Source organism: Pteropus vampyrus, unplaced genomic scaffold (assembly GCF_000151845.1).
Source record: "Pteropus vampyrus isolate Shadow unplaced genomic scaffold, Pvam_2.0 Scaffold465, whole genome shotgun sequence".
NCBI lineage: Eukaryota > Metazoa > Chordata > Mammalia > Chiroptera > Pteropodidae > Pteropus > Pteropus vampyrus.
The window spans coordinates 843,486-856,569 of record NW_011889246.1 but is presented as its reverse complement, the minus strand read 5'-3'; the positions used below and the strand labels follow the sequence as shown (position 1 = coordinate 856,569).

Below are 13,084 nucleotides of genomic sequence, written 5' to 3'. Positions count from 1 at the left end.
ATGCAGCAGAAAAAGTAGCAAAAATGACTGCTTCGGGCTGAAGCCTTTTTTAGAAATGTTCTACAAGTTAACTCTAGTCTCTAGAGAACCGTTCTCCTCTTTCCTCTTTTATCAAGGGGTGTGTGCTGACCTAGAGGGGTTCTGATCTTGGGTCTTAATTCCTAGCAAGTATTCTTTGATAGAAACGTGGACCTAATGCCAGACAGCTAACCACAGACACTAAAAGAAGCCGTATTTTAAACTTTGACTCTAAAGAGAAGTTTGAATTGCCCTGTCTCAGATGTTACTTGTAAAGGTCTGAGATGGGACCCTGCATTGTGAAAGCAGTAGAAAACTGGTTCTCAACCTGTGAGGTTGCGTTTAGTAATTTTGAAATCTGTGTGTCTGCCTTTCCTTTTGGGGGGATCTGTGATTACTGGTTATTCAAGTTAATTTGTTTTAAATAAGCTTCACTTTGGGATAGAATATGTAGATTATAGTTGGTGCGTTGTAACTTCGATATGTTAAAAAACAAAGTAGCTGAAATTCCATTAAAAGGTGGGGAGTAAACATTGTATTTTGAAGTTTTTTTAGTTTTAAGTATGTGAGAAAAATTTCTAAAAACCTATGTAAAGAAAACTATGTTTTCTTAAAGATAAATTCCAAGTTAATTTATACAAATAAATTAAGCTGGAATACAGAGGGGAGGAAAAGTTTGATTTTCCAGACTATTTTCTATTAAAGTCGAATGAACAATCAGAAAATTTAGAAATCCAGACACATTTTCTATAATTTACAAAGGTTTCGCACTGTTAAAATATGCCAATAAAATAATTCTGACTTTCTGTAACGTGAGCACATTATGCATACATAAAGGCAGATATGAAAGGAATAAAAATGCTAAAACTTAACTACCATTTTTACGAAATTTCTTTAGGCATCTGTTAGGAATAACTAAATAGAATCCCAAGCGTTGGGATTTTAGATTGCAACTAAAAAACACATCTTAGGTTTAATCGTGGTCATGCCAACACCTTTAGATCCATGGTTAAAAAGTATGTGTTTTGTATCTTCGAAGACTTACTTCTGTCCGTTGACTTTCAAGTACTTGAACTCATATGAGAAAGTATTCCGTGGTAGCAAACAAGGCCGCATTTCAGATTTCCTGTACCAGTATCAGCTTCAGGCTGCTCTGGGGCTGAGTCCAAGTTAGTAAACGTAAGATTATAATGTGTGAACTCTCATAGCAGTAAAGTGGATGTTTTGTTTCAAAAGAACACTTTTATAACACTATTTCAGTCTACTTGTTTAGTTGGGAATAGTTCCTTTTGTTATGGGAAGTACATTAATTTATGAATTATTCAGCCATTTGTACATAGCATGCAGTCTTGGGGTAAACAAACCTGGCATCATTCATGTCCATGTAGTTTTATTGTTATGTTTCCCATTCACCTGTTTCACTTTCTCATGTGATATGCATCCATAAGATAGCCATCTTTCTTTTCATGCAGAATGCTCACCCACTAAAAGCTTTCATTCCCTTCAGATGAGCTGCTCTTGAGGTGGAAGAGAGAGAAAAGAAGTTAAAAATGAACTAAACACTTCTTAAGAGTAGGCGAAGCTTGTTTTCTGCATTTCTTTTTCTTGAAGTTCTTAAGTCCATATCTTAAAAAAAAAAAAAAATACAGACTTTTGTGTTGAAGTGACCTGTAAATTAATCCTTTGCTTTATTACTCAAAAAACTTTTCAAAGTTAATCCAGAATGTAAGATGTCTGAATTAGACTTCGAAAGTATACAGGATTTGATCGAAGCCCAACTCCTGTGCTTTATATACATTAAACCATTCTGTGAAAAAAAAAAAAAACACTGAGACATTGGATAGTAACATGTACAGTACTCCCAACACATTTTTATTAAATAAAAACAACTTCATTCCTATATTTTTCCAGCAGTAATTCATGGAGTTTGACTCCTTACCCTCTTCCACGTCATACCCCCTCCCCATAATTCCTCTTTAGTTGTGGTTGGTTATACATATATTAAAGGATATGTTTCTTTGTTGACTTTATGACAGAAACCACAGCAAATTGTGGACATGTGGCTAAAATTTATGCTTAGTTTGGATTTGGTAGAAAGTATAGAAAGAGTATTAGAAAATAAAATCTAACCAAAAAGATATTTCTGTTGTTTTGACTATGCGCCTATGAAGAAGGAAGGACAGGAACTAGGAGTAATGGAATGTCAGTATTTTAGACTAGAATAAATACCCAAGAGTGAAATTTTTTTTATAAATTATGTTTTTTGCTTAAAAATATGTTTAGTGTATGTGTGTGTGCCCATGCCTGAGTGGTTTGTCTAAGCTTAGGGCCAGAGTGGTTGATTCCTTCTGTTTGTCTTTTTCTTACCTTGTAACTCTTGTTAATATCATTGTGTCCAAATGCTCTTGGGGCTTGCTTTTTTTTCAGCTGTTAATTTCAACAATTTGGAAAAAAAAGAAATAACACAAATTTTTAATGACAAGTTTAAACGAGGAGATGGAAAGCAAAGAAACATCTCAGAGATACTATTGAATTTTTGCACTTAGAGCAAAATGGGTTGTTACTAACACAATCTAAGTTATTTATTAGCTTTTTAAAAACACTGCAGAGCCATCATTGATTATAGCCAATTACAGTTAAAGACACATTTCGGTTACGTTACCATTAGCTATTAAAATAAGAATCACCTACCACATCTGTTGTTATACAGGACATTTAAAAACTTTTTAAGTTGATATATTTGTGTATATATTACAGATTTGTTTTAGTTTCGAAGTGAGAATCTTCTGACCTGAATTTTCATGTATAGCTATATAAATTTTTTTAATAGACTTAAATCACCAAATTGTTCATTGACAGCTATCTTGCAGTCATTTTTACTGTTATTACTCCGTCTTATTATTGGACATTAAGGACAATTAAGTCCTTTATTTAAATTTGATAAACTTGTGAGTATCGGGCATAGTGTAGGTGGCACATGAAATGAGCAAGATAGGGTTCCATTATTTAAGGAGTTTCCTTGAAAATGTACATTCTTTTTATAGAAGTTTTGTTTGAACTCAGTTATTCTTTGTTTTAACTTAAAATAGGAGGATTCTTTTTTTGTCCATAGATCCTGAAGAACCTATTTTCAGTAAGACCTTAGCGTTTTTTTCCCATTTGCTGATCACTTGTAATTTAGAGGAAAATCTGTGTTTTCAGACTGAGTGTTCCTAAGGATTGCATATTTGTGAATATGAACACCTTAGTTTTGTGCATGCTATAGATCACTTTAACTAGGAACACAGGGCTGTCACAAAGAAAAATCTAATATTGATACAGTTACTAAAAGTGTTAAATTTTAATAATCCCACACACTCTCTGATTTTGACATGGGGCAATATAGGAAGTTAGAGAAAGATAGGAAAAAATTCTGGGTTTGAGTGAAATTACAGTTATTGTTTTTTCTCAGACAAAATATTTGATAGTTAATTTGTATTGAAGTGACAGCATAAAAGTCTGAGCATGCAACTGATGAAATACTTTTATATATATTTGCAAAGCACTTGGAAGATTTAAAATCCTTCCAATATTGGTGTCTTGCTCACACAGAATTTAATGTCTTATAGTTGATGGTATTAGCATTCATCTCTTTTTAGAAGTATGGAAATCAGAACTGTTGAGATCTATGTTATCTTCAAATATTATGACTAAGGAGAGAGAGAGACACTGATAGGTTTCTTGGCACACACTAATGCTAGGGTACCTGCCTGTAACTCATTGGACGTGCTTTATTAGAAGCCCCTGGTTTCCGCTCACCGCCCATCAGAGTATGCGCTTAAACAGTTAGGAATTTCAGTGCTCTTAGATTAGATTGCAGTATTAAAGTTTTTCATAACATAGATCTTCTCTCCATTAAGTACAGTTTTGGAAAATATTTTTAACATGATTTAAGAAAAATAGTTCAGCTTGAGTTGGAGGCAGGGAAAAAAAAAAAGAAAAGAAAAAAAAGACCGGACAGCTCATATGGGTTACTCAGAAAAAGTTGACTTAAAGAGTTACTTAATTTCTTTTTATTTTTTGAGGGGGAAGTTATTTACACAAATTCAGATTTATTCTACATTCTGTAATTAACTTTGTCCTTCACTTAATAACATTTCTTGACATCTTAACCAACTTATAGAAACAGTTCCATTTCATTCTTTTTAATAGGTGCATAGTATTCCATTGTGTGGTTATATGCCATAGCCATAATTTTGACACATAAAACGAGCTGACAGTTTTCATAATAAAGGTATATTATGCAAGCTTTATAGTCATTTGATGTACCTTAAGGAGTCATAAATCAGTATGCAATTACAATTTCGAGCTGGAAAATATCACTAAAAGGTAAAAACTCAGGTTCATAAAAATGTATACGCTTATTCAAGATAAATAACATCAGTTATTAAATACAATATTAACTTAGGTAAGAGTATTAATTCTAAGGGCATGAGAAGCAGATTAAAAAAAAAACTATGAGTACATGAAAAGTCGCAGGTATTTTCTGTTATCTTCAAGTGTTCCAAATTCTGTAGAAAGCCTGAAATATACCCAACGTTGATCATGCCATTGTTGTCATGGCAGGGCAAGTAGGCTGAGTCACTTAGGAATTTATAGTTTCCTATTCATGAACAGTGATTTTCTTGAGAAGCATAAAATTTAGATCAGGAATGGTGTCGCTTTGGCCCCTTGGGTTATTGGTCTGGTAGGTTTCTGAGAAGAGAAACATGAAGATCTCAAGCACCTCTTATAAGATACTTGGAAATTTTCAGTTTGAGTGTTTACAAATATTTATTTCCCAAAATGTGTAATATAAACCATTAGTGTACATATGGTTTTAAGAGATCCAGTTGCCAAGAGGATTACATTTTATGCAGTTTAAATAATATGCTTTGTGTCAAATTGTATATAGTTTGGATGAGACCTTTATAAAAGTTAGGGAAATGTCAGCACATGAAAATTTGACCCTTATAATCTGGAAATGTGAGAATAATTTATACCAATAAATTTTTTTCAGATACTTTTTGCTAATGATGTCTGTTTTAGTCACTGTGGTGCCAGTTTTGCAAGCAGCGTGACCAAACCATGGTTCAGAAATGCAGTAGTCTTTTTAAATAGTAGCGTTTAGAATTGTTTCCCCCAAAATATAGTAAATATGCTTTTTTTCCCACTGTGAAATAAATTATATGAACATTTGCTTCTGTTTGATTTTTCTTTCTCAAATTTGCAGCCATACTCCCTAAAGGATATTTGATCATCAAAAATAACATTTCGTTGGACAAATACATGGCTCTTGTTTTATTTTGAAGAAAATTGTTTTCACTTTTAATTAATTTGGTGCCTTTCATCTCCTGGCAACTGAAATTTGTGTCCCCAAAATAATGTGAACTATAGACGTTTATACTTGGCAGTTTTTTAAAGTGTATTAAGGTTTCGCTTCAACACATAAAAGATAGTTTTTCTTTTTTAAGTTTTGTTTTTAGTAGCAATTGTTTTTGATAACAATTCAAAGCAATTCTGTTTTTCCTCTATACAAGTTACCAGTTTAGACTAAAAATATTTTAATTATATTATGATATCCTATTGACAGCAGCTCTTGGGCACACTCTTGCCTATATACATATTATTAAATATTTCATTTTTGACACTTAAAAAGGTTTATCATTAAGAAAGTGACAGATGAAAGAAGATTATATACTAACATTGATGTGAAGACCGTGGTCCTCGCCAGTGCTTGGAATAGGCAAGGTCAGCTGCAACACCACAGTTCTGATACTCTTAGGATTTTGTGTTTCTTTTTGGGTTATGAGAAAGGAGAACTCTTTTGTTTTGAGAAACTTCATCAATTATTTACCCCATTTTCAAAAATCATATGAAAATTTATACAGCTTAGAGATTTTTATTTATTTTGGTTCCAGTTCTGTCTTGTGTCCTGTGGTCAGAGTTCCTTGTTGCCCCCAATGAGAAAACTGTATGAATGGGAGCTATTCGCTCTCCCGCCTGTGGACTGTGGAGGCACCTGAGAGTGTATAGTGTGGTTTCTGAGAAGAGTCGGAAGGAACTTGTTAGTCTTTGGAGAAGTCTTATTAAAAAAAAACACACACACACATTTTATATCTGTGGGATTTCCTTCTTAAACAAAGGGGCAAAGGAGAACTGCTGTCTCAATTGTGCTCCTACACCAGAAAGCTTTCTGCATGTGACTTTCAAAGGTCAGCCACTTCAAGTCTGGTTTGGACCCTGCTTGTGTTGAATTTGAGCCAGCAAGTCTCCAGCATACAGGAGAATTTGAGATTTTCTCCCTCCCCCATTTCTTCTGTTTTTGTTCAGTGTAAACAGTTCCTGCCGTAGAAACATAGACAAATATAGCAGAGAATACTTTTCTGGAAGAAGAATGCTCCCTAAGCATTTTTTAACCATTTTTGGGAAGAATTGATCTTTCTGTGTATTTCAGACAGACTGAAAGAGAGGGAGGCCATTGCTGTAAATTGAAGTGACATCATATGTATTGCCCCCATTGATCTGCTTTTAGTCTCCAGCCAGGATAAAAGGAAATGGCATCAGGGAGGAAGCATGCTTCATTTAGGCACAGATCCCAGAGTGATAATGGGGTAATAATAGAACTCACGCCACTGTCAGTCGGTGGCTGCATTAGTCCCAGGCTCCTTCCCGGTCTGGGAGCCTCTCAGAGACTTCCTTCGTGGCTGCAGCCGCCAGCTGGGCCGCGAGGGGAGGTGCTCTCCTTTGCTTTCGGAGGGGTGCAGGCCGAGGGGCTCGGATATTCACGTGCACTGGATTCCTTGTGTTCGGCGCCTGCCCGTGGAAGGTCAGTAGTGGGACACATCCGTGACATTTTCTGTAGGAGACGAGCTGGCCTCTTCTGCGTCCTGCTAATGGAAGAGATGGTGGAGGGTCTCAGTTGCGTGGGTGGTCCTTCTGGGAGCCAGGGGTGAGTGATGTCCCCTGTGACAGCAGTAAGAGGCTTCTGGAAGAGTCAGGGTTTGTTTTCTTTGTGCTGCTTGTAGACTGGGAGAATGGATTTGGAAAATTCATATTTTCTTTCTAAGAGTCTACGTAGAAACTCTTTAAACCCGTTCAAAGTTGTGCGGCTTGCCTCAGCTCTTAAGTTGAATAGGAAAAATACCAGGTAGACTTTTCTTTTTCTTCGTACATTTCTGGTTAGTTAGCAACTACGAAATCCTCCATGTTTAGAGCAAGAATACAGACCTCTAAATCCTTAACAAATAGCATTTGTATTGACTGACCTCCTTTAGCATTTTGTTTTTTTGTATTTGAGTTAGTTTACAGTGTTGTAGAGTTCTCTATTTCAAGTACCCACATGACTCTGGCACCCATAGCCTTATTTTGTCTAAGTTTCCGAGGAAGATGCATTTTAAAAATACCGACTGGTTTCTGTATGGAAAAAATAATCCCATCTTGAATTCCTTATTTTTGCAGAGGACAGGACTTTCTATTCCTGTCACTGTTGAACTGTGCCTGTGAGCACTGTAAGACCCCCAGAAATAAAGGCAGGTTCTTTTTTTAATGTTCAAAAGAGCTGCTTTTTCGAGAGAATATTCTAAAACATGTACTTTGTTTTTCTTAATCTCCCCGTAGTGTGACTAAAGCCATGTTTGTTTCCTCCGGTACCACTGTATTAAAACACAGTTGGCCTAGGAGTCATGTGAAATTTAATTTGATTTCTACGTAGGTGGGAGTGGAATGACCCACACATTTCCCATTGCCACCGTGCCAGCTGCCAGGGCGAGCCGCCCGGCACTGCATCCAAGCTCATTTGTAGTGTATCTCTCTCAGTTGCTTTGCAAACTTTTGGTTTATTACATAGTTCTTCTTTTTCATTGTAGGGTGGCTTTACAGGGAGTAAATGTTTATTTTACAAAGAGAAATGTACTGTATTAAAGCGAGCTACTCACCACATTTTTGCTTTAATATCCTCTTTTCAAGATCTGTACTCACATGTAAAAATTATATAACGGTTACTTACTCATTTGTGAATGAAAGATACTGAATTAGTTTTATTCTCTGTGTTCTAAAATAGCATTTGATCATTGATGTTCTCTACTTTTCTCATTGGTAAGAAACTACATTCTCCGGGAATTAGAAGAGTTAAAGTTGAAAGGCAGATGGCGACAGGTTGTTTACTGAATGAGAGTCACTTACACAGCTCATTCTGGAGAGTGGACCCAGCAGCACTCACAGCACTGGGCAGGACTCAGGGCCGCGTGCATGTCCTGGTTCTGCCCCCTCTGAACAAGCCAGCTCTTGCAGCAGAGCAGTCTGCTGGCGCCTCCAAGCTGAGGAGGGCTACCTAGAGGGCTACGTGCATGCCTGCTCTTTACCTATCTCCAATTAGAGTAAATTAAACTTATTAAAGATTCGCAAAGGTTTGACTCCCTCCGTTCCATCTCAGATGTTTATCTTTAGTCAGGGGGCTTAAGCTTCAAATATTTTTTCCATTGCGTAAAGTTAGAACAGGACCGAAACGATCACCGATCCTGTTGTTTTGTTTCTGTGTGCAGACGCATGAACTTCTACTTAGAGAAAGCTACAAGAGATATAAAAATACGAATCCAGATATTTTGATAGGTTCACATATTAGTAATTCTTTGATTTTAAACTGGAATTGCATTTATTGGTTAAACCCAGTTAGGGGTAAGTTGAGGACCAAGCTCATGATCTTCCTCAAGGGTTTCTTTCCTCTCTGGTTCTCTGGTTTAAACTAAATCTCACATGGGAGTTCCAACAATAGACCTCTTTGTGAGCGTGGCACATAATAGGGAGATGCTTTTCTTTCTTCTCTGTCCTTCCCTGTAATTCTGCAATTTGCAAATTGCCAGGCTGGTTCCTGCTATATTTAGTCAGTGAACCAGGCCCCTACCCCCAGCCAGTGGGTGTTCTGCACTGTATCAGGCTGGGCCCTTCTCCAGAAGCTGTCTTCCTGTGTCCCTAGTGGCCTCAACATTTGAACTGTTGCTGCCCTGGGCTTGGCTGCTGACCAGTTTCGAGAGTACCCATGGAGGTACAAGGCTGGGTGGCTACTCTGACCCAGTCTGGAGCCCTCCCCACCCCAGCCCCCATAGAGGCAGGTGGACTGCTGTGTGATGGGCATTCAAGCCAGGCCACCTTGGGGTGGGAGTCGCGTGGAGAACACTAGAAAGAGATGAAGTGGGTCGGGAGAGACCATGATGAGGGAGAAAAGGCAGACTCTGTGATGATGGTTCAAGTGCAGAAGGACAGTCAGGGAGTGACTATAGGGGTGTGAGGGATGCACTCAGGGCCGGGCTTAAGGCTCAACCTCCACTGTCAAAAGGCCCCTCTTGGAACTCAAGGAAGAAAGGTCCGGAGAGGGAGGCTAGGCTGCAGGGCGAGACGGCTAGGCAGGAGGAGGTCCAGGCAGCTTGGGTGCTGGCCGAGCTGCCAAGTCAGAGGAGGTAAAGAACCCCACGAGTACCCAGTAGCAAAGGGTTCACGGTGTAACTGGGTGAGGAAGCTCTCCAAAGGCTGGTGGCCCCGAATTTGGCCATTTTATAAAACAGATTTCTTTTAATATAAAAGTAGCCTCATGTGTCTAAAACTATAGAAAATGGAAAACCAGTGTTCTCGTTAATAGTTGTTATGTAGTAACTTTATATCTTTAAAGCATCTTACAGGCACATGACTTCTAAGGAAAGGAAATTAAGTGTTAAGCATTGTGAGTCCTTGTGGAGAACCTCATGGGTCAGTGCTGATTGTAACCCTCTGTTTTGGCTGAAGGCCTCTAGTTTCTCCTTTCAACCTGAGAGAGGATTCACAGCACAACTCTTAAATACATGGAGGGATGTTATAAAGTAAAAATGCCCAAGAATCAAGAGACGTGTATCTGCGCCTGTCTGTAGGGAAGTGGGTGTTTTATTAGAACTTAGGAGGGCAAGGTAAAGAAATACAATAAATGCTTTCTTTGTGGCATTACGTGATGAATGTTGTGTGTGCAGTCCACCCGATTTTCCCCCTCCCGCCTTTTGGGAAAGTGTGTGTGTGCGTGCACATTTGTGTATGAGGGGCAGGCAGAGTGCACACTTGGGAGCAGAAAGGTAAAGAAAGGTAGAGAAACCAATAACTTAAAACATTTCTTTGAGATGTTCTTACGAATATCCTGTTGGCCTAGTATTGACTTGCATACTTGTAAATTTGGGTTCGTTGACAGAAACTACCTGGGCATAAGGAGGGATAGAGAAAAGCTAAATGTAGAGAGTAGTGGAATTCATAATAATATTTTAAAACCTTAATCATAGAACATTTTTCATTTTCCACAATATATATCATACATGTATTTTTTCCTTCATTTATAGTTTACGTGAGCTCTGTCTGCTCTACGGCCTCATCTAGGCACCGCAGCACAGTAGTGAATAAGATAGTTTCAGCTCTTAGATTTCACAAATCTTGTTTGTTTATAAAATAGTTTTCATTGTTTTTATACCATATAAAAACACCCTCCTCTCTTTGCCCTTCACTACTAGTAATACCATTTCTTACCTGTCCTATATGAAAACAGGAATATGAGTGACTCCGTGTCGTGTAATGATGTGCACATTTTATTTTTTTAACGGAATAATAAACTTATAATTTTTTATAATGGATTGTGAGACATGTTCTTGTTTCATTATATGCTCTTTATTTCCTGATGTACATTTACAGGGTTCAGGTGGTAAGGAAGGAAATCTGAAAGCGGCTTCTTATTTCTGTTATTCCAATATGTTTGCCTAAGATCAATGGTTTCTTGAATGTTTGTCTAGACTAAATGACATTTGTGGCATAGGCATGCCATGAAGTAAAGAATCTAATAAACCATGAGAATTATTAATAAAATAATACAGTCTTTATCATTTCACAGTGTATGCGTGTATTAAATCATCATCTTGTACACCTTAAGAAATTACGTCGTACAACCTAAAAAATGAAAAAAGATAAACACAGTTTTGAACTACTGTAAATATAGAAGTGACATGATAAGCCATAAAGAAGCAGGCTTAATCAGGCCCCAGAATGCATTTTCTTTGGGGAATACAGTGTAAACCCCGAGGTTTTACCAAAATCAAGTTTACAGTCTTCCCGTTTCAGACATCTACTGAAATACCCAGGTTACCCTGGATTTGCTGTCTTTGTTCTAAACGTTTGGGTTTATTTCTTGTAAGGTGAATGGCATTTTCACTGGCTGTTTGGTTTTGTCCTTAGCTTCTTCCAGACCAGCTGGTCTTGCTTCTGGAGCATCTCTTGGAGCAGAAGACCCTGAACCCCAGAACTCTGCGGAGCCTTGAAAGGACGTACCACCTCCCCCAGCAGGATGCAGAGGTAAGCCAAGAACGCCCTGCCCTCACAGTTGTGAAGAAAGGTGATCCCATCACATCCCACACTGTTGAAACTGCTATTTTCATTAGCAGAGTCCCATGCTGTGTGCTTATGAGTGAAGAGCAAGCACTTCCAGCCAAGTGTAAACTGCTTCCCTGGTTGTAGTCACTCCAGCAGGGGTCCCCGGAACCTGGTTGTTACTGGGGTATTCTAAGATCCTGAGTTTTTCTCTCTTAGATCATAAAGAGAGACATAAGTCTCCTAAAGGAGTGGGCAGGCAGGGTGGAGTGCTTTTGAATTGTAAGCTCAGGCGGGTCATTTTGTGCATGACGGTGGCACCGTTCTATTGCACATTAACGAAACTTGGCCTTGGCTCAGATGAGCCAGAGCTTCTTGGTTGCATTCAGTTAGGACAGGAAAGGAGCCATGTGTAAAGGAAATGAAAACTAAATCTAACAGCCGTGGTTTAAAAAGCAAAATTGGATGCTTGTGGGAAAGCAATGTGGTTCTTAATATCTTTTAGCTTATCGTAAAGAATGCAATGTGAATCCTAAGATGAGTTCCAGGGATTTTTTTTATGTATATAAAATAAAAATATTTATTGTATTTAGTCATCTTAAGTAAAAAAACAAGCACAGAGTCAAAAAGAGAAAAGCTTTTTTATATAAAACTCCTAAAATGTAAGTAAGTATGGTTTGTTGAAAATGACTGAACATTTTTAAACTGTGCAATCCAGTATGGCAGCCATCGGGCATGTGTGGCTGCTGAGCACTTGATACGGGGCTGTTTTGAATTTAGATGTGCTATGAGTGTAAAATTCACAGTGGATACTGAAGACGTGGTATAGTAAAAAAAAAAAAAAAAACAACAACAAAATATTGCACCAATAATTTCTTCTTACTAATTAAAATGTGAAAATGATATTGGGTTAAATAAAATACTATTAAAATTAATTTCGTAGTCATTAAAATAGAGTAAATGGAGAAAAGCTAATTATTAGATTAAAAGGTAAGATAGACAATGCTATACATTTTAAAGCCCCATAAATTCAAGAATTAATGGAAAAGCTTCAGAGAAGAGTTTTTTACCCACCTGAGCATAGATCACATGTGCAACTGTTGCTGTTTATTTCAGCTCTTATATTTTTGTTTATAGGAGTTTCCAAATACCAGCCTGTTATTTTTAATTAGTGTTTAAAAGATGTTTCTATTTATAGGCAGGAAGTTAAGTTTTAATCAGAGCTGGATACCACCGAAATGCCAGGCCCCTGTGAGGGGCAGTGGACAGTCAAAGGCGGGAGGATCAAAGCTGGCGCCGGGCACCTGTCACTCTGCCGAGAAACCATGGGGTGGTAGACCCTTTTTGCCCCGTCCTTTTGGCATAAAACACATCGTGTTCTTAACTTACAGCCCAGTTTAGTTGTTATATATAACCTCTTTAATATTTGAGAAGTATAACAAGTTTTAATTGGTGGTTCTTCATCGAACAAACTACACCGTGATGCTCAAAGCCAGGGCAGTCTCTTCAGCTTGGGTCTCTGGTGACAGGAGACTGGGACCTGAATATGGCTTTGCTCCATTTATACATCTAGCGTGGTCACTGTTCATACAGTTCACAAATACTCTGCCAGGCACTAGGGATACAGCAGTGGGCATGACAGGTGAGGGTCTCCCTGAGGAAGGACAGCTCATAAGTAAAT

The 13,084-nt window shown here is 37.9% G+C and overlaps 1 protein-coding gene across 16 annotated transcripts in view; it reads left to right on the top strand.

The window, feature by feature from the left end:
• Nucleotides 1-13,084, top strand: part of CUNH9orf3 (chromosome unknown C9orf3 homolog) — a 339,317-nt gene that overhangs the window by 300,055 nt on the left and 26,178 nt on the right. For 13 of the 16 annotated variants that reach the window (XR_002777583.1, XR_002777584.1, XR_002777587.1 and 10 more), the window contains one exon: nucleotides 11,272-11,388. Coding sequence is in view for 7 of the 16 variants with exons in the window: in XM_011382213.2 (XP_011380515.1) it covers nucleotides 11,272-11,388 (117 nt within the window). In the remaining 9 variants the exon portion in view is untranslated. Of the gene's footprint in view, nucleotides 1-11,271; nucleotides 11,391-13,084 lie in introns of those variants that run through there. The other 3 variants (XR_002777593.1, XR_002777591.1, XR_002777588.1) reach the window with 1 other exon arrangement.